At 42.8% G+C, this 21,044-nt stretch overlaps 1 protein-coding gene across 1 annotated transcript in view; it reads left to right on the top strand.

The window, feature by feature from the left end:
• Positions 1 to 19,105, top strand: part of camk1da (calcium/calmodulin-dependent protein kinase 1Da) — an 81,477-nt gene extending 62,372 nt beyond the window's left edge. The window contains exons 6-11 of the mRNA XM_008286982.1: positions 3,321 to 3,396; positions 8,677 to 8,789; positions 10,055 to 10,133; positions 10,331 to 10,418; positions 10,924 to 11,185; positions 11,654 to 19,105. Of these exons, the coding sequence (XP_008285204.1) occupies positions 3,321 to 3,396; positions 8,677 to 8,789; positions 10,055 to 10,133; positions 10,331 to 10,418; positions 10,924 to 11,185; positions 11,654 to 11,778 (743 nt within the window). The 3' untranslated portion in view covers positions 11,779 to 19,105. The remainder of the gene's footprint in view (positions 1 to 3,320; positions 3,397 to 8,676; positions 8,790 to 10,054; positions 10,134 to 10,330; positions 10,419 to 10,923; positions 11,186 to 11,653) is intronic.
• Positions 19,106 to 21,044: the final 1,939 nt, after the last annotated feature.

Below are 21,044 nucleotides of genomic sequence, written 5' to 3'. Positions count from 1 at the left end.
CTCTAACGCAGCCTTGTTTTTCTGATTAGCTTCAATATGTGAACAGGGAGGACAAGAACTTTAGAGTTAGACATGTTTCTGTTTTCAAACAATGTGTTTTCATCTTTAACTTAACAAGAGGAAAGCCCACGTTTCCGACCATAGTGCTATCTGGGATCGATTGAGTTTGAACGTCTCCGTATTCCATAAAGCACTGAAGAAACTCTGACAGCATCCAGGACTGGCTCCTACAACACAGTAGATGAGTTACTGTGAACAAGGCTTCGCTTAACAGCACCTGTAATCTGACAAAATACTGAAGTGTAAAATGCTCCTCATCCCTTTAAACCAGGAGTGTGGGACTTTCACATACAAATAACTTTGCCATGCAAGTTACCACAATGCTGATGAAGCCTATCAGAGCCAGGTAAATATCTCTGTATGTCGCGCTGTACTGGGCTTTTAAAGCTGATTTCTGAGGTGGCATTCCTGGGATGGTGCATTATAACTTAATGCCAGTGCTGAAGAGGAGAGCGTCGTAGCGACAGAGTAGATTAGAGCAGCTAGGAGTATGGAGGAGGCTATGAAGCTTCCTCTGGAGATCAACATAGGAGGCATCCAAGAAAAGCTCCTCATGAGAAAGCATTGTAATTAAAAAAAAAGAAAACAATCAACATCAAGACATAAGCGGTGTTTGAGTAATTACTGTCACTGCCAGAAGGGGGAGACAGAAGTTCGCCCTGCAGGTTTAAATACCTCCAGGGTGCTACTGTAGAAAACAGACCATTCCTTACTTTTAGTCTGTTTTTGTTTTTGAAAAGGCTTTAAAACTAAGCTCAACTGATTTCGTTCTCCATCAACGCTCACAATCTCTTATCTTTATTTCATTCTGTCCTTCCGTGGTGGAGTAAATACGAGCCGAGCCGAAAACTTCAATGAGCTCATGTTGTTCCCATCTGACACCATTTATGTTTCATCTTTGTTCATTTCATGTCATCTGGAGCACCGTGTGTGTGTGTGTGTGTGTGTGTGTGTGTGTGTGTGTGTGTGTGTGTGTGTGTGTGTGTGTGTGTGTGTGCGCACCTTACATTCACACACACACCAGTCGCTCTTATCACTCCCTGACAGACAAGTCCCTTCTGCAGAGTGCTGCTGTGTGGGGGTGTGTGCGGTCCTGCGTGCATGTATACGTACATACTGTATTTGAGGTTTTGCGTGAATTTCCGTGTGCATTTGAGTTCATCTGCTTGTGTGTGAGCATTTCGGTGTGTGTGTGTGTTGTTATGGGAGACAGATGTTCAGTAACAGAACACACACTTCTGTGTTTGAGCACCAGAACGGTGGCTCTGCCTGTGCTTCTGACAAACATCATTCAAACTCTCACATAAACACGTCTGTCAAAGAAATGCAGACAGACAGGAACACAGCAGTGCTTATAATTCTGATTTCAACCCGTCGGGCCAGCTTTAGCCAACCCAGCTGGCCCTCATGTTGTGTAACAGTTCTGAATTCTTAAAGGTTTTACATTTTTTTACCAGCCCCTCACAAACCCACTGATTTTGATGTAATACCTCTGAAATTAGGCTTTTATGAAACTTCAAATACCAACGATCCAAAAACATACAGAGGAGCAATCAAAAGACGAGGAAGAACTTCATCAGTCAGGATTTTACTTGTATTAGTCAGTACCTAATACAAACAGTGCTTGTATTCCCCTCTCCTCTCTCTTTACTGCTCTCATCCATCTACTCCTTCACCCCTGACTCCCTCCTCTTTGCTCTCCTGCAGAGCTTTACTGGGCTGTGGGGCATTTCCACTCCAGACTATTTGTACCTAAATATAACCAAAGTATAAATAACTGAAGAATGAAAACCAGATAAGCATGAGAACAGCACATTGACTTTTTTCCTTACTTTTATTACACAAATAAAATGTTAAAAGTTACTTTCCTATAATCCTCCGGCAGAAATTAAATGCGACGTGTAGTCAGAGGCTGCAGATCGACTGTTAAATGTGTCTGGGACTGAGTAGGTATCATGAGCTGAGAGTCTAATACTTCCCCAACATGCATCCAAACTTGGTGAGATCCATCCATCATCTATACACCGCTTAATCCTCACTAGGGTCATGGGGGGCTGGAGTCTATCCCAGCTGACTCAGGGTGAAGGCAGGTTCACCTGGACAGGTCACCAGTCTATCACAGGGCTACACTTAGAGACAGACAACCAAGCACACTCACATTCACACCTACGGACAATTTAGAATCACCAATTAACCTCAACATGTTTTTGGACTGTGTGGGAGGAAGCCAGAGAACCCGGAGAGAATCCACGCTGCACGGGGAGAACATGCAAAGATCCCGGGTGTCCTCACGGGACGCGAACCGGCGACCTTCAAACTGCGAGGCAACCACCAAGCGACCTTGCAGCCCTTGGTGAAATCCCACCAAGCTAAATCAAAAGACATACAGAATAGAAAGGCCAAGATTTTACCAGTAAAAATGTAGTTAAATGATTAAAAATGACTGTACACTGTGGGACCTATGCAACATATTTGACTCTGAATTCAGTTTTGGAAGTAGCAGCAGACACAATGACTTCAGTGTTTAAAAATGTCCTAATTCTAAATCCAGCAAAACAAGAACACACACACACCTTCACCCTGAGTCACAGCAGACCAATAAACAGACTTAAGCACTCTGGTTCAGCGCAAGTGTGCAAAGTTTACATTTTACCCCAGAAATGTCAAGTATTTCTTCATCCCTGGCTCTGTGTGTGTGTGTGTGTGTGTAAGCGTGCCAAATCTATTTTGAGGCGGTTTTGTGTGAGGTGATGTTATGGTGAGCTCACTGTCATCAGTAATTTGCTCTGTCCGGGGCCTTCGGTAATGAGCTGCAGAGGAAGGTCAGGCCGGGCCAGTCTCCCTTACAATCAGCCACAACACAGGAAATGGGTCTGAGGCTAACTAGCAGTTAGCTTCATTTTGGAAGTACAGGAAAAATAACTTGGGTTAAATGGTTTCGGGTCCTTTTCGTGTCAGGTTATAACTCTCTGGAGATGTGAGAATCTGTACCTGGTGCACAAGATTTCCCACCACTAACCAACGTGCCATGTGATTTTAATTTTGATAGCGATGGAGAGTCTGCACATTTTCTCTGTATTCAGCCTCATTAAACAGCTACATGCTCACATAAAACACTTTTTACTGGGCCTCAAGCTGAAAAGAAAGCAAAAACACAGGCCAGGTTTCAGTGTAGTTAGGTTTACTAGCAGGCTACTGCAAAAACTGAGGTACATTAATAGCCAACTCTCTCTTTAACCAACTGTCTCTGTGTCTCTCAGCTCCAGAGGTTCTCGCCCAGAAGCCCTACAGCAAAGCCGTGGACTGCTGGTCCATCGGGGTGATCGCCTACATCCTGTGAGTACCAGCTCGTCTCTTTCGCATTACATCACACTGTGCACCAAGTGGTGTTATTCAAGCAGTCTGACTGACATCACCACAGTTGCAGTTGGTTTCACAGTTTACAAGAGTTTCTCACCATGAACCACAGCGATAGCACCTTATGTCACATCATCAAGTTGGGGAATCTGCATTCTTGATGCCATTTATACCACATGAGGTGTGAAAGCATCATCACTGTGGGAAATATGTCACAAAAAATGTTTACTGGCTCAGTTTGGACTTCTGCCATAAATATACCATTTGCCTTAACGGGATTCTGTAAATACACAAAAAATGATCTGCTGAGTGAGTCAGCTGGTAGGTGGCAAAAAATCAGGGACTTTCTGGATGAGTTGCAAGCTGTGTTTATACGGAGCAGATAGGACACAAGTATAGAAACACATCACAAATATAAGTAGTTCAAGCTCTGCAGTATATAGAAACCACCACTTCTTCTTGTCTTGGTAACATCCATGGGTAACATGTTGTACGTGTTGATTCCAGGTTGTTGATGTGAGGAAAGAACAAATTCAACTTTTGTTTTTTCTTTTTTTCTGTGATGTATGGAATTCTAACTGTGACATACTGCACAAAATACATTCTGAGTTCTCTCTACCTCTAGCCCTGGTTGTGCTGTTTCCATACAGGTGCAGGAAAATGAACCCATAGTGAGTAAAAATAGAATAGAATAGAATAGAATAGAACTTATTGATCCCTTTGGTGGAAACCTCAGGGAAACTGCTGAACAATGCATGTGAAAGTACTAACTAAGAATGAGACAGGAGTAAAAAACAGTTTGTTTAGGTTTCAGAGGGTTACCTGACATCCTCCTCGTGCTACTTGTCAGTGTGACAGCTACCATTCTTATTGGTTCTGGAAGTTTAGGGACTTGAAGAAAGTCAACCTTTCAAACAAACAACATTGGGATGTGTCACCATAAGAAAAGCATGGGTGTCAGTATTAAATGAATGATGGCTGAATCCAGTGTAGCTACATTAGATGCTTCTCCCTGGTGTTGTGGATGTTGGCTCACAGTCAGCTTTAGGCCGATTTAGCAACAACAATAAAACCACCATCCTAACATTGTGTAGGTCCTTTATGTAGCTATATCAGCTCTGTCCCTTTAGGGCAGGAACGTGAGCCCTCTGAGGGTCTCCTGTGGTGTCTGGTATGGGGATGTTGGCAACTGAGCCTTTGGATCTTTTGGGTTGTGGGATGGGAGAGCCTTTGCCATTGAAAGGTGTGCTAGGTCTGCAACAGCGTTTAGGTTGGTGCTACACGTCACAGTAACATCCACGTGAATGCCAGGACCAAAGATTTCCCAGCAGAACACTGGACTGGAACAAGATGATGAGTGTTGTTCAGCTCACCTGTCAGTGGTTTTGCTGCTGTGGCTGTGTCACTCTAAATAGAACAGGACTGTCATTAATGCTATTAGTAATATCTTTGGTTTTCAAAGGCAAAATATCTGCTGTGAAAAGGTTTGTTCTTCCCTTTGTGTAACCTGAGCAGAAGTCTGAACTGCCAGAACAAGTGGAAACACTTGCCTGGTTCTGCAGGGACTTTAAAGACATCAATATATCTGGATATGTGACTGCTTCAGTGATGTTTTCTGAGTTGTGTATGACTTGTGCCTTTCCTACAGCGACACATTTCTAGTGAATCTGACTCGTGTTTTCACATCAAAACTCAGTTTTTCTGTTTCCTTACATGTTGCCTTTGTGATTTAATTCAGTTGGATTGTTCTGTAGATGTGCCTGTCTCATCTTTAATTGCACTACTGACGAGGGCTGAACAAGTCGGGGAAAGTGTCTGATGCCAATTTTTCAGACAGATACTGCATTTTAATTTGTGATATCTTTTTAAAGTCCTGCTTCATTTGAATTCCATGTGTGATCAATTTCAAACATGTGATTGAGCTTTAGAACATGAGATAACATCAAGTGTCACACATGACAAGTAAAGCTCAGGTGAGATCCACCACATAATGTATAGTCTAAGCTACAGCCTTTATCATTTGTTCATTGAACTGTTTCAAATCATTAGAAGTCAGTTATTGTTCAGCCCAACAACTGTCTACTTTCAGTAGGAGGACACCATCTCAGATCTTATCACTGGCTTTCTATTAATTGACTGTGTCAGACATCTGGCTCAGCTTTGTGTGAACCACAAAATCAACACAGCTTCAACTGGATAATGTATTTTTAAGCCAGTATATGATTCACATCGGCATCATATAATTTCTGGTAACACCGCTACAACGCCAGTGAATATAAAAGCCAGACACACACATCACACAAAATGACTCACATCCATCTTAGCTTGTACACACACACACACACACACAAAACCGCTGTTGGAGCTGTGATGTATTACAAACTCAGAACACACTACATCATGTCAAAGCACCGTCACATTTCCCCTAAACCAGTTAGCCGTGATTTGTTGTTCACTATCGTCTGCTGTAACAGCTCATGGAGCACTGCAGCGGTCGTTGTTTTGGGTGCGTGTGTGTGTGTGTGTGTGTGTGTTTGTTAATTTTACCCCCGTGTGTGTGTGTGTGTTGTATGAGATGATGAGGATGATGCTGCTGCTCGTGTGCCGTCATCGGAGCCAGATGGAGCTCTGCTGAGTGGCCTTGTATGGACATGGAGCTGGAGGCTCGATTTCATTTTCTCTGCTTTTTGTTTTTCTTCTGCTGCGTCACCCTCGACTCTCTCCACTGTGTATGCATAAGTGCACGTGCTTAAGAGTGTGTGAACAATGCCAACAATGTCTGACCTCTTTTGGTTTATAAGGGGCCCAAGTGTGTGTACAGTGCTGTCAGTGCTCCCACTTTAGTTGTTTGGAGGTGTTTTCTGTATCTGGGTCTGGGTTTATGTGTGTGTGCGCCACCTGACAGACATTATTTTCCTCACTGGGGATCAGATGAGGGATCAGAGGTCAGCAGCAGGTTAATGGGCTGCAGAGCGTTGGGGTTAGCAGAGACGAGGGCACACACACATTTCACAAAGTTTTGTGTATCCAACATGTTTGAAGTGACCTGAGTGAATGTATATGACCCTCTGTCTCTCCCTCTCCCTCCCCTCTGTGTGTAGACTGGTGTGTTTGTGTGTCAGAAGTGTGCAAAGTGTTGGTGTGTCGTTTAAAGTTAAGCTTTTTTCTATACAAGTGAGTAAAATGAGGTTTTGGTGCAGCTGGCAGCAGCGCAGTGGAGAAAGTGAATCTGTGTGTGTGTGTGTCACTGCATGCGTGCTTGCAGAGAGAGACAACGGGCGACTCCCCACTGACAATTAGCACAATTAGCGTTGGGATTCAGACCTTGTTAGCTTTTAGCCGCCGCTCAGGTGGAAAGATCACATCAGGTAATCAACCATGATAATCACCCAGAAACCTGAGTGTGTGTGTGTGTGTGTATGTGTGTGTTCAGTAGACAGAAGGCGGGTGACTGTCTTTTCCTTTATCACTCTTTCACTCTGTCCCGGTGTGTGTGTGTGTGTGTGTGTGTTCGATGGAGTGAGGGTTAACTGTGTGGCAGGTGACTCTTTAAGCAAATGAGAAAGCAGCAAAACAATCAGAAAGCCTTTGTTTCCTCACGGCAGGCACAGTCCTCCTTCCTTTGCTCCCGGTGTGTTCTGCTTTTGCTCCTTTTTTTCGGTGTGTATCGATGGAGAACGGCATTTTAATGAGTTTTTATGAAAATCTCTGGGTGCATCCAGAACTTGGCGGTAATGAGGTGCAGATGATGTTTTTGGTTGAGGAGCAGCAGCTCTGCTGTTGGTTTAGTCGGCTCATTACAGAGAGTCAGACTGGGACTTGAGTTAATTTGTGCTCACCAGCGCTGGGTACCAGTAATCTCGTGTTAACGTGATTAAGGTGATACAGCCAACTACTGCTCACAGAGTAAAGGGACATTAAACACTGCTGTGACCAGAATGAGATGGTCCAGGGCTGTAGCCACAGGATGTGACACTGTTAGCAAACTTACACTTAAAGCCCTTACATCCAGAGATGTCCTGGGCATTGTAGGAATAATGATATTCTGTGTTCATCATGGGGCTGATGTGGTTTAAGAGATCTCACATGTTAACAGGAGCTCTGTCATGTGTGCAAAGCAGGACTACGTCAGTCACCGAAGCACTGAAGGACAGACTAGAGTAGAAAATGTCCACAGAGGTTGTGTTGAAGTCAGTGGTCTGAAGAGCACCGAAATGTTGCTCAGCTACATGTGAAGCTACTGGTGTTACAAACAAACATGCATGTGGTTTGTTTTAGCCTGTATGTGATAAAAAGGTTTAGATTTTAATTCAGACTTCAAATTGTAGACAGACTGAGTGGTACATTATAATTTTCAGAAATGCAAACAGGTAAAGTGTGAACAAGATGTGAACATGGTGTGGAGGGAGAAATCCTTTCACAGTTAGGGGAGGTTCAGGGGCATGTTCCCCTGGTAGAACATGTTGAAAGATGCTTGCTTTACATGCTCAGTTCTAGTTACTATGGTTGTATTTTCAGTATAGTACAACAGCCATAATGAGGTGAAACAACCAGATAAGACATAAAAAATACAAAAGGAGCATGTGGGAGCTGAATATATCGAAAAGACAAAAACAAGAAGACAGCAATGAAAAAAAATATGTTGGAAATAAAGTCAGCCATATCAGGCAAGAGAATCCTTTTCCTTGTGTCTCAGAGTCCTTTAGATGGCATTGTGCAGGACAGTCATACTTGGTTCTAGTCCATTGTCAGATAAACATACCCTAGGCTAAAGATGTCTCTTTGGACCTGCACACATCTCATAGGTGAACCATTTTGATTTTGCTGAAAGGTTCTCAGCTTTTAAATTTTTGTGTAATCCATGCTTGTGTGAGAGTGGAGTTACAGAATTGAAAAGATAGAAAATAATTACAGTAACAAGAGTGATTATAAGTTGTTACTGCTAACCCTGGATGAAAATAATATCAGAATATTTGTCAGATTTGTAAATAAACCACTTTCCGACTGATGTGTGTAATGATCAAACTGATGTCTTGTGCAACTGGCATCTGTCGGGTCCAACCCAAACTTTTATCATCAGTTATGGTCACAGTGTGTTTCTACAAGAAGTCAGTGGATTCATCACAGTGGGGAAAATGAATGCAGGACTGCAACTGTCAGTTTCCCTCAGAAATTACCCAACTGATCATTTCAACCCTGAATGAATGATTAAATGACTGATTGAACCTATGAATGACAGAGTGACCTTCTTGTCTGCAGGCTCTGTGGTTATCCTCCGTTCTACGATGAAAACGACTCCAAGCTGTTCGAGCAGATCCTGAAAGCCGACTACGAGTTTGATGCACCGTACTGGGACGACATATCGGACTCAGGTGAGCCGTCCTCCTCCTCCTCTGTCCACCATGTGCCACATATGGGCCACACACCACCTCTCCATCACAGCCTCTGACCTCATCTGCCTGGAATGAATAAATATGTGTGTCTGTGTGTTCGTCACCAACACAAACCTGGCAGTGAAACCAGCTTTGGGTTGGCTGGAGACCCGTCTGCGATCCCAGTTTAGTGTGTAAGTAGAAAGGGATAAAATAACATTGCTGTCAGATACAGACTTATTTTTTTCAGAACTGTCAGGTTTCCTCAGAACAAACAGAAATCACCTAAATCAGCACCAGGCAGCTTGTACTTACATTTTTGCAGCTTTTTGCTCTTTTGTAAGAGCCTCATAAATCCAATTTGGAGTGATTTGGGGGCCAGTTTGGGGTCATGTTTCACCTTGACTGAGCTTGTAGTTCTGTTATGACACTTTCAATTGCTGTAACCCTTCAAAACCCAAACTCAGAGCTTCGCTAGCATTGTGGCTCGGATGTCTGGAGACCTGAAATATCTCAGAATTTTGAGGATGGATTAACGAGACATTTGGTGCAGATGTTCATGGTTCCCAGACAGTATATTTTGCTGACTTAGAGATCATCTGGCATCCCCAGGAGGTTGACATGTGTGGTTCTCAGTAAAATATAGACATCCATTCATCATCCACTGTATTTAAATTCATATAATAATAATAACAATAACACAGTCATTATTATTGACAGTCAGCATTTCAATTTGTCCAATTCTTTTAAGACCAAATTCCTGCAAAACCGAACGATATCTCCATCATACTCAGCTGTACGTTGTGTACTAGCAAGTGTTTACAATCTGAACTGAGATGGCAAACATTACGCTGACATTAGCATTTAGCACAAAGCACTGCCTTGCACCTTCACCGGATAGAGCTGCTCGCCTGGCTGCAGACTTTGGAGCGATTATGTCTCAGATACCAGGTTTCAGCAGCATATTCTGGTACTTCATGCAGGTAGGCATGAGCACAGATTAGCACACATATTGTCTTTGCATTTACAAAGAGACAGAAGGACATGAAACGCAGGAGTGAAACTGGGAATGGCATGTGACAAATGGTGAAACTCTAACGTCACAGATTGTCGGCGTTATTTGTGTCACAAGATGCTTTTCTGAGTGACCAAGAATTGTTTCCAAACTGTTGTTTAAAGTCAGTACAAAACGGTGCTTGTGTGTCCACTGTTATTGACAATTTTTAGCCTTTCTGACGTTTGTGTTTTTTTTTTTTTTCTCCCAGCCAAGGATTTCATCAGCAGTCTGATGGAAAAAGATCCAGCCAAGCGTTTCACCTGCGAACAGGCACTCAGACATCCCTGGTGAGAAGCACACACGTCCGCACAATGTCTAAAGAAGGCATCGCAAATAGGAATCAAATCAATATAGATATTGATTTACAGTCACAAGTGTTGACAGAGAGTTTGTGCATGTCTGTGTGTGTGTGTGTGTGTGTGTGTGTGTGTGTGTGTGTGTGTGTGTGTGTGTGTGTGTGTGCGTGCATGTATATTTATATTAGGATCGCTGGGGATACGGCTCTCTGCAAGAACATTCATGAGTCAGTCAGCCGGCAGATCAGAAAGAACTTCGCCAAGAGCAAATGGAGGGTAAATTTTGTTTACTGCATTTCATTCTCTGTGGTTTTGGCTCGACTGCAGCAGACTGTATTGCTCTATTACAGCTCCTTAAATGATGTCTGTGTTTTTAGAAGGTGAATCACTGGGCAGTAAAACCTGGCCCACCATGTGGTCAGGAGCTACCCCTCACCATGCACGCTCCCCTTAAAGCCTTTAAAAGAAGGGGGAATAATCAGCCAACATGAAAAAGTTTCTACTTTCCACAACTTCAAATTCCCTATGAAATATTATGGATCTATTTAGTTGCATAATATATATTAAATCTGCCTGTGACACATTGTGTTCAATAACAAAACCATCAGAAAACGTTAAACACTTCTATTTTTGCTGCCTCTCCCTCTAACTGATATCCAGTTAACTTAGATTTTTCAATGATCTCTCACTGTTACATCACAAAAAACATCCCTGTTTAACAAAAGATACAAATAATATGATTTTAGTTTTTCACATCTTCCTGTTTCCTTCCTCTCCTCAGCAAGCGTTCAATGCCACCGCCGTGGTTCGGCACATGAGACGGCTGCAGCTTGGCAGCAGCATGGGGAGCAGCATGGACGCCTCCAACCCACTGACTAGGCCGAGTCAAACACAGAAGCCGGGCCAAAGCCAGAACCCGGCGGGCCAGAACCAGCCAGCTCAGAGCCAAAACACGGGCCAGGCAGCACAGAGCCAGAGCACCAACACCGCCGCCAGCAAAAACGCTTCCATAGACAACAACATAGCAGCTCCCCGTAAGGAATGTGAGTATGAGTCAGTAACGTCAGTGGCAGCAGGAAGCTAAAGAACATATGTGAGTGGTGCGTACGGCACTATAGTGGGAATGGTAAAGCAAAACTGCAGGGGGCTGTGCAGCAGCGTGGGGTCCGCATTAATAGGTTACAGGTGGGTGCCATGTTCATGTTGCAGATTTCTTAATCAGTTGCTGCCAGGATGGTGACGGTTGGAGCCACCACACTGAGGTTCAGAACCAGTCTTTAGGAAACCTGTGGCTATTGTCACAGACGGTTTATCCATTTTATCAGTCTTTCTTTAAAAGATGACAATGAATTTTGAGTGGTAGATGTGCCACCACTATCAGTATTGACTGCACTGAGTCAAAACCAGAAGGTGTAAGAACAGAAACGATTGGGGACAATGATTTATCAAACTGTCAGTAGTAAGTACAGAACTGTCAGTAGGATCCACCCATCCTGACTCCTCTCTTCCAGGTGTCACTGCACCGGTCACTCCCTGCAGTCTAGCGTCCGCAGCCTCTTCTCCCGCCGCGGGGACGGAGCTGAACCGGCCACATCCCTCGGCGGTCCCCGCCCCGGTGCTCACGGAAACCAAGTGACGCCAGGTCCCGCGGGGAACCAGCTGGGAGGCCACAGCGCTGTGAGGCAGAGAGACGGAAAGAGACGGAGGACGACCAGAGAGGAAGAGGATCTTCTTCGTCCCTCCCTCTTTTCACTGCACTCCCTCTTGGATGCGCCCTCCACCCCCCCCAACCCTCCCAGCCGGTACCCCGCCCTGCTCCCGGGAGAGCAGAGGACTTTACCTCCACCCCACCGACTCAAGCCACCATTGCCATCCTGTACGCCCACCACCCACCAGGACGACGTGTAGGATCCCAGCAGCACCTCCACTGACTCACCGAGGATGTTTGTCCCTTCGGCTGTTTATTGATCAGTGGGTGGATCCGAGTTCGAGCAGCAGCAGCTGGTGGTTCACGGTGGAGCTGGTGGTATCATATTATTGAGTGTCAGTCAACATCAACTTCCCTCTTGAATCTGGTCTTTCCTGCACCACTTTATTTAGCTTTTTCCAACTTAGGTTTGACTGTTGGCAACTGGATTGTTTTATTTTTTATTATTACTGTAAAATTTTAAAGGTGCTGTGTGTGACTTTTAACATTGTCAGATCAATAGTGCTGCTTTAGTACAAGTAGTGTAAACACATAGGGCTGCTGAAAGATGACAGGTCACCTCAGTTACAGTGTATATCCAGCGTGATAAAAGTGTTTCTCTAAATTAAGACCCAATGCCCCATGAGTCCTTTAGTTTCTCTGTTTCCTCTCTGTTTGTTCTGGGGAAACAGAATCCTGATCCTTTTACGACTTCTAGTAGAATTAAGAGGATTTCCTTCCAAATGTGACCTTTTCACTTTAAAATTCCCAACAGAGGCCGACAGTCTTCTGCGCAGTGACCTCAGCTGTTTACACAAAATTTACTAATGTTACGGCTTATTGTTGCAATGAGTTATCCCTGTAAAAATGCAGCACACAGCACCTTTAAGATCTTCTGTTACCCTTAATGGGCTTGTTCGTCTGTTTGTTTGTGCTTTAAGAAGTGCTTTAAAAGTACCATATGACTGTTGAGATGTGGAAACCTGAGGAAGCGCTTTTATCTATTTTGCACAGAGAGGGTCAGATACGTTGTCACACACAGATTAGCTGCCATCCACATGTGTTTATCAGACAGAGAGTAGAGATTGTAAACCTTTATACGGATGTCAGAGCATTGTGCAACTTGTTTATTGTCTGAAAGTTGTTTGATTTGATTATTTTCTTACCTTATAAGACTTTTATAACAATCGCCCTTTAAGGGACACACATACTGGTTACTACGAAACATGCAGCGAGTTTAGGATAGAGAAGACGGATATGTGTATTTACTGGAAAGCTGCCTCCAGTTGAGAATGTTGGCGATTCAACATAGATTGCCATCTGACTTCCCGAACTAAGGAGCTACAAGCAGCGCAATGTAGATTTAGGATGACTAAAAGAGACATGAGATATTTATCAGCCTGCCAAGTGGGTCTTTAGAGTCACAATCCAAGCTGGAGAAGCTGTTGCCTGCCGCCGTTCCTTCCCCCCTCTAACGAAGCCATGATCTCACCTTCTCGTTTTGTCAAGCTGCACCCAGTCCAGAAGTGCTCAGGGAAAACTGCAGCTGCACGGTGCGCTGGCAAACACCACTTTTCGTTTGTTTATTTAGGTTCTGTCACGGTCCAGGCGTTCCAGGCGGCATCACAGTTAATGATCCAGGGCTCCGGACGTTAGCCGTGTCTTTATCGCAGTGTTGTGGTGACTTGAGCAGTGAGGACTCAGACCTCAGCTCAGACTAGACCATCGATGGCTAAGTAGTTCTGGACAACTTGAACTCTAACTCTACAGCTTGGTGTCCCATTCTCAACCGCTCAGCTAGGTTTAATTTAACTATTCCACTGATTGTCTCGTTTTTCGTGTTCTTAACGGAACTCTATTTAAACTTTATTCCAACGTGACCATTGTGCCGCTGATGCTAATGGCCTTTTACACTCAGAAAGCAGAACTGTACAGCGTCAGGGTGCTCGCTCACACATATCAGATTGTCTCACGTTTATTAGATGCAATTCTATCAATCCCTTTATTATGAATTGTAACCAAAGACTTCTGAAGACAATTTGGTTCATTCTGCATTAATCTGTGAATTAGTTCCAACAAAACTAGTCAGATGTGAAGCTGTTTAAGACACAAGCTGAGACTAAGGGCTGAACTCCAGCTGCAAACTAACCTGGAGAGAAAGTTGTCGACTTTTGATCCATTCTTGATCTGTTGCCATTTACCTTTTTTATGTACGCAGTGTGCTGCTAAAAAAGTATTATTCATAGTGCTTGTTTTAATCTGTGTGGCATTAAGGTAAAAATGACAGTAAATCACCGAAGCTTTCTGGACCTCACTGTTGGCTCACTGCGTCGTTGACTAAAGTTGACTAAAACAAATCATGACGAGACATTTGTGAACCAAACTCGTTTCCTTCCTCTCTCTTGTCTGCATCTCTGGTCGTTAACAGCAGCATTTTAACAGCAGTGGTTAGTTACAATTGCAGCGTGGACACGGGTTCATAATCCAAAATATTCTACATGGTTGTTAATGTCAGGTAGTCCCATGAAAAGGCCAAAACCAGCAACTGTTCATCTGTTTCTCAACCTTCTTAAAGCAAAAATATTTTTCAGCTTGGCATTGTAGTTTTTATTACTCAAGTAGAAGTAAATCGTGCGTTCGTCTGGCACTATTTTCAGCAGCGGATCAATACACATTAGGTGCTCGATAGAGTATTTACGGCAGCAGGATGGTGTATGCAAGACTGTGTCAGCATGAAGTAATGGAGGAACATTTCACCCGGTCCAATAATGTGGCTCATTTGTGAGTTTTTGGATGAAAAAAAAATTAGTTTCGTGGCTTCGATGAATAAGATCTATCAGGTTTTGGATACACAGAAAACACCTGCTCATCGGGTGTTATTGGTATTGCTTGAGATTGTTCTCAAAAAGAAAACTATGGAATATCAACAGACCTGTCTGTTGAAGACATTTTATTGGTTGTTTTTCCACAAGATATATTAAATAATATAGTAAATATCCAGCAATGACTTAGGACATAGTTTACTGAAAGATTTACGCAGGTGGCTTAAGGTTTTGCTTTGAAAGAGGGAAATGTATTGTTGCTTAAAAGACTACAGACTGTACATAAAAGATGGACGTAGCCACCATTTGGTTTGTGGAGTACTGATTGCAAGCATCGAGTTCATAATTTTGACTGTTGCCATCTTGGTCCTTTGTAAATAGACATCATGATAAAGTGGCTGATCTGACTGAGAACTGGAGGACTCTACAGATGCTCATATGGCCCTGGAACATACCCAGCTTTACTGTCTATATGGGACCATAATATTCAAAATGATTATCATGCTGTAGGGAAGGCGACTCAAAACTAGTGATTAAGACGATAAACTCATTAGAAGAATGTTTACTGGGGTAACAAATCAGTTGAGAAGTCGGGTCATTTTCTCATCAACTTCTTTACAATTGCAACCCGAGGAGTCGCCCCCTGCTGGCTGTTAGAAAGAATGCAGGTTTAAGTCACTTCCACATTGGCTTCACTTCTCAGACCTAAACGACATCCATCTTTTCTGTACAGTCTTTGTGAAAGATGCTGCTGCAGTGTGGGATAAACAGGATCCAACATTTTAGGAGCTTTACACAAGCTAGAGACTAAAGGCTGTCTTGCTTTCGTCTACTTTTAACTTTGGCTGTTTTTTAATTTTTCACTTTCTTGGGAACACCATAGCTTTATGGAAGGGCAATGTTAAAGTGCTGGAATACACTTTTTAGGGAAGGGTAACTTTGGAAAAACCGCTGGAATTGTCCTTTAACAGAACACCTTATTCATATGCAGTGAACTCATTCATATTCATGAACTCCACACACACGATGCACTTCACTGTCGTTTGGTTATTTGCGAATAAATCCTGAATTTTGCAGACAGTATGGTGGCACCGCTGACGTTGAGCTTTTTGTTCTTTTGGAGACCAGATTTCAGATCCATTGGCTGAAAACTCTTTATGCTTATTGTCCTCGCAACAAATCCAGTCTTAATAGGCTTTAAGTTAAGTAAATAGGGTAGAACATAGTGTGTAAAAAAAAAAAAACAAAAGTTAGCCTGATTTATTTCATTTTAAATGTGCGCGTCAAAGCAGTCATAGAAAAAACGTGTTTCTTACTGAACTGCAGCACCTACATGTCTCTGCATGACCGCATAGTTAAGCTTTCAGAAAATTTATATATATATCCTGACGTTTTTACAGTGGGCTCTTGTGTTACGTTTGTCTGAGAGGAAACTAACCAACTCTGAAGTCAGTCCATGTAGACTTGCTGAAGGAAACTCTCAATCATGTAAGGGCTTTATTCCAGTGATCACCTTAATCTGATTATTCACTGAAACCCATTGATTGCTATGCATTTTTTAAAACATTTTTAAGTGCGTTGTCAATGCTTTTCTTGAAATTGTGATCAGGAAACACCAAGGAAACATCAGCAGCAAGTGCAAACTCTGAAAGTCTGTCTCATCTAAGACTAGTTCAATCACTGACCTATTAGCGTTACTATTACTGACTGAGCTACACTGTAGAGGTGGTAGAGATGTTAACGAAGCCAACACTGTCAGAATCATTAAATGTGATGTCGTCCACCTCGGTCTGGACGTTTGGGTTTACGAATGTGCTGTGAGGCAGGCAGAGGGTTTCAGGTTCATGCTCCTCTGTGGTTTTTACGTCTGCTGTTTTCGTTTGCTGAAGAGACGGATTTTACATGTTATCCGAACGGATCTTTCCACGTTAAAGTCGCTACTGTAAATAGACTGTGAATATGAATGATCATTTTCAAGATAATATTTGCGAATGTTTTGCTGTTCAGGCATGTGTGAGTGAGCGAGTGAGCGAGTGTGTGTCGAGGGAAGTTGATTGTATTCTCTATGGAATGTTTAATGTATTAAAAAAGAGGAAAAAAAAAACAAGAAAAAAAGCTAAAGTCCCCTTTACTCCCCGACTGCTTTCAGAAAACTGTCCGGCAGCGTTTTGACTGTCCAGTGCAGAGCTGCTCAGCGCAGTTCAATGCCATCAGTGTTCCACCTCCACTTCAGTGTCAGTCCGACTACAAGTGAAAGCATCGTTTACTGAACTCAGGCTTACGTTTTTTGCCATTCTAAAGGAAGAAATCCAAAGCTGTGACCGGCTCAGAAACACACTGTTATGGACGTAAGGGGAAGCGACGGCCCGCTCTCGCCCGCTACTTCCCCTTTTGAGCTCACCCTCCTCGGACCTTTTTTTTAACGAAGACGCCGCTGAAGTGCTCTGTCACGAAAAAAAAAAACACAAGCATGTTGAAAAAAGTGCTTCAAGAATTTCAATTTCACCATGAGTGTTTGCATAATCTTATATGCCCTTGTATGATGTTAGTATCTCTGTATTATGTAAAGACGTACACAGGTGGAGATGCCCCAATCCTCAAACAGCTGCGTGGCAGAGTTTCAGTTTTACAAAGAGGCAGAATCTTCATTACTAGCTAGCAGGCATGGATGTGTTAAAAGAAACTGTTCCAAGATGGTACTGTATTTATTACTATGAACACTAAAGCTACTTATAAGTCAAGTCCTTGTAGGCCTTTGAACGTCTGCTGATTCACTGTATAAATTAATGGTACAAACAGGATTTACTGATATTGCAGCTTAAGGCTTTTATTGTACTGAATTTTATTAATACAAAAACTAATTCATTGTCAGTTATGACATTTCGAGAAGTGCATTTTGTATTAGATTTTTGCTGTGTATGAGTTGATTTCCTGCATTCCTAGCTGTGGCCGCTAAGATGCTAACATGGCCTCATAGCTAGTACCATTCCTGGAGGCAAATGTGGCAAAAAGCTAATCAGAACTATAACTATTAAGGACTTTTTTATTTATTTTTAAACCTAAAATCTATTGCGGTAGCCCCCCAAGCTAGCTGTAGCCTTTTATGGCTAGTGCTTGGCTAAGTAGCTAACATAGATTGTACAGCTAAATTATAGGGTCATGACCCGTCTTATCCCATAAAGGCAAAGACTATGAAGCAAAGCACCTGTAGGTAATGGTTATGTATTTTAAATGGACTAGTTGTTTAGTGGGATAAGCCACGGCTAATTTTGCTTACGCTGGCTAAGCTACATCTCATGGTCTATTGCTCCCTTCAAATGGAACTCCTGAGCTTGTCATTACAACGTGGAAAGTTGTGTATAGTTGCGTTCCAACTGCAAGAACTGCCACTATAAAACCTCTTTTACGATAGAAAAAGTACCTACTCTTGGTTAGCTACTTCTGAACAGCCTTGCTGTGCCAATCTCAATGCTGATTCGTTAAATTCAGAGAAGACCAAAGCCAATTGATTAATCTCTGAGAGGACAACATCCGCCATTTTTCTGCCGTCTTGATGTCTTCATTGACTAGCAGTCTTCTCTAACGTTGCGATTGACAATGTACGATTCATCACATAACAAACCCTCCGTCGTTCTAGTTCTTACGCGCTCATAGAACTGGAGTTGTGTCCAGAAGCTACAGTTCGTCGTTGTTGAACACTCGCAGTAAACTTTGTGGTTGCCAACACCGCAATGGAAACCAAAAGGCCACTTTTTAAGCTAACAAGCATATAGGGTTATGTAGGAAATGAAAGGATAGAATGAAAAGATTACTAAAAGTTACAAAGAAATACTCTCAATAGATGGAACTATAATGTATGACTTACCATCTATTAAAAACTGAACTTGTATAGCCTCCATCAATTAGAAAACATCAGCAAACATCAAAACCAGTGTAATCAGAACTTTTAAGAACATTTCCACTTCTGAGTCTGGCGGTCATGTGGACTTTTCCCACAAACACAGTGAACCCGACTCCCATTTGAAGGCATCATGTGATCTTGACAAGGACGTAGTTTTCCTTACATTGCAAGGGGTTTCTCCATGAATTGTCGCCAACTGCTTCTGAAGAACTGAAACTCTGTCCGTGCTGCTTGTTGGGCCCGGGTGTCTCCCTGTGGGTGTCCTCGTCCAGAGCCTGCTGAGTTAGCCGGCTGTATTTACTCTCTGCATGTGACCACAGAACTCCCATCCTGTGCACCGTCGTCACCTTGGCGACACTATGTCTCAGAGCGGGCACTGCCTGCCGCACTTATTGTGGTGTGATGATGATGATGACTTTCTGTTATGGGGCTTGTATATCAGATGCCTTCGACAATCATGTGCACATATCAGAGTTACCATGACGACACAGGCCGGAGCGACTGATTGTGTTTTGTTTGTCTTTTCTCCTGGAATAAATCCTGAATGATCGTATCATGACTTGTTTTTTTAATTTCAGTGCATGCATGTGTGACTAACCAAGCTGGGCTCATCAGCGCCACTCAGTCTTACAACAAGGATTACATTCCTGCAAACATGTGTGTGTCTCTGTGTGTTCATTCTCAGTATTTCAACACTTTAAAACTCCAAAATCCATACAAGATATGAAGCAGACACCAGACGCTCTTGACCACTTTGACCGACATTTAGCCTAAATGTGCTGTTCAACAGATGTTTAGCCAAGGGAGGACAGATGTTGCAAACACTTGAGGCACATGTTGCTCTTACCAGCACATGCTGGAGAACATTATTAGGGTTAAACTGTTGAAACACACTGTCGACAGATGTTACTACCCTGTACAAAAGCACAGGTTTGACTCTGGTTGAGTATCTCCACCTAAATGATTGTGTGGTTGCAACTACGGGTTCAGTGGAGAGGTCAGATGGAAAAAAAAAAAAAGCTCAAGAGTTCATTCTGCATTTTTGCAGTATTGATCGTGTTCTTTGGCAGCATTGTCTACGGTTATCTGACACTTTGCAGCTGCCCTGCGCTGCAGCAAATGATTCACTTTAAGTAGGTATTGACTAGGTATTGGCTAAAATGAGCAGATATCCCTAAAGATACCTCGACAACTAGTGGATTGATTCAAGGTTGCCACACAATAAACCCCTCTCACGTTTCCTTTAGCGTCATCATGGGATTGACATTTGTGATTTTGAGTGAAATATCTCATCAACCATCCACCAACAGTAGTTTATGACCAAATACCCACAAGTGTCAAGTATGTTTTTGTTTTGTGCTGAGTAAAACATGTAACCAACTATACTGACTAAAAATGTTTAAAATACATGTAATATTATACTAAATTCTAAGCATTCTTTTTAACACAGCAGATTGAGTATTTGGTTGTTCTAAACATGGCATATCTTCAACAGAACGGACATCATGAAACCACCAAATGCGCACTGTGTTGGAAACGATGAAGGGCAGATTGAGAGTCAAGTCATCAAGTCAGTAATGAGCGTGTCCACAATTTGCATTGCGTCATGCCACATAGTTGTGGCACACTACTGAGGTTGTCCTAATCTTCTTGAAGGACAAAGTTGGTGGACATATCTGGGGACAGGATCATGTTGTCAGACACGTTCATCCAGAGCATCATGTGGCAGATGCTGTCTGAAATGATTTCTTAGTCGACAAATAATGGAGTTGTGAACATTCACGTCTTGCTATGATCCTATCTGACCTGCCAGCATCCAGCACCCAACATTGTTCTTTCTCTGCTGTGTACTTGTCACACTGTCTGATCATTGCCCTTTGATGCCACACCTGAGGATCCAACAGGTTTTTTCTCTTCAGGGCTGAAGAAGCTTCATAGATGGGAGGTAGCTTCAAGAACCAAAGAGGAGAAGTCCAGCTGCTTTTTATTGAAGCTCTTAGGGTCGTGATTATTGAAACACATTTTGGCAAGTACTACACTAACAAGACAGGTGAACATTTTCAAAAGTCAGCTCAGTATCTCTTTTTGGTCTTAATGTCCAGTTTGTATTGTCTTCCTGTCCTCATAGGAGTTGGGGTTAAAATGGGTGACAGAACATGTAATATTGGCACCAACAGCTTGTGTTTATGATGGAGTGGTAGCTGCATTCACCATTGACAGGGATGAAGAGGAGCAAGATGTGAGGGTAAAGTTTAATCACCCAAGCTGGACAACTGTGTCCATCTGGTGATATCTGTTGGTTACCTGTTTTGTCACCATCCCAGCTCCAGCTACTATGAGAAAGAGAAGACAATACAAGCTTTAACATGAAGAGAGAGGCTGAATCAGCTTTAGAGAATTTCCTTTCTGCAAATAAATGTCAATCCAGTGAGTGATGAGGACTCTTGCTTTGTTTTCTTTATGTGCTTTTAGTGCTGCATTCATCTTCTGGT

Source organism: Stegastes partitus, unplaced genomic scaffold (assembly GCF_000690725.1).
Source record: "Stegastes partitus isolate 25-593 unplaced genomic scaffold, Stegastes_partitus-1.0.2 Scaffold481, whole genome shotgun sequence".
Lineage (NCBI taxonomy): Eukaryota > Metazoa > Chordata > Actinopteri > Pomacentridae > Stegastes > Stegastes partitus.
The sequence above is the reverse complement of the archived record's forward strand: the minus strand, read 5'-3'. Positions and strand labels throughout refer to the sequence as shown.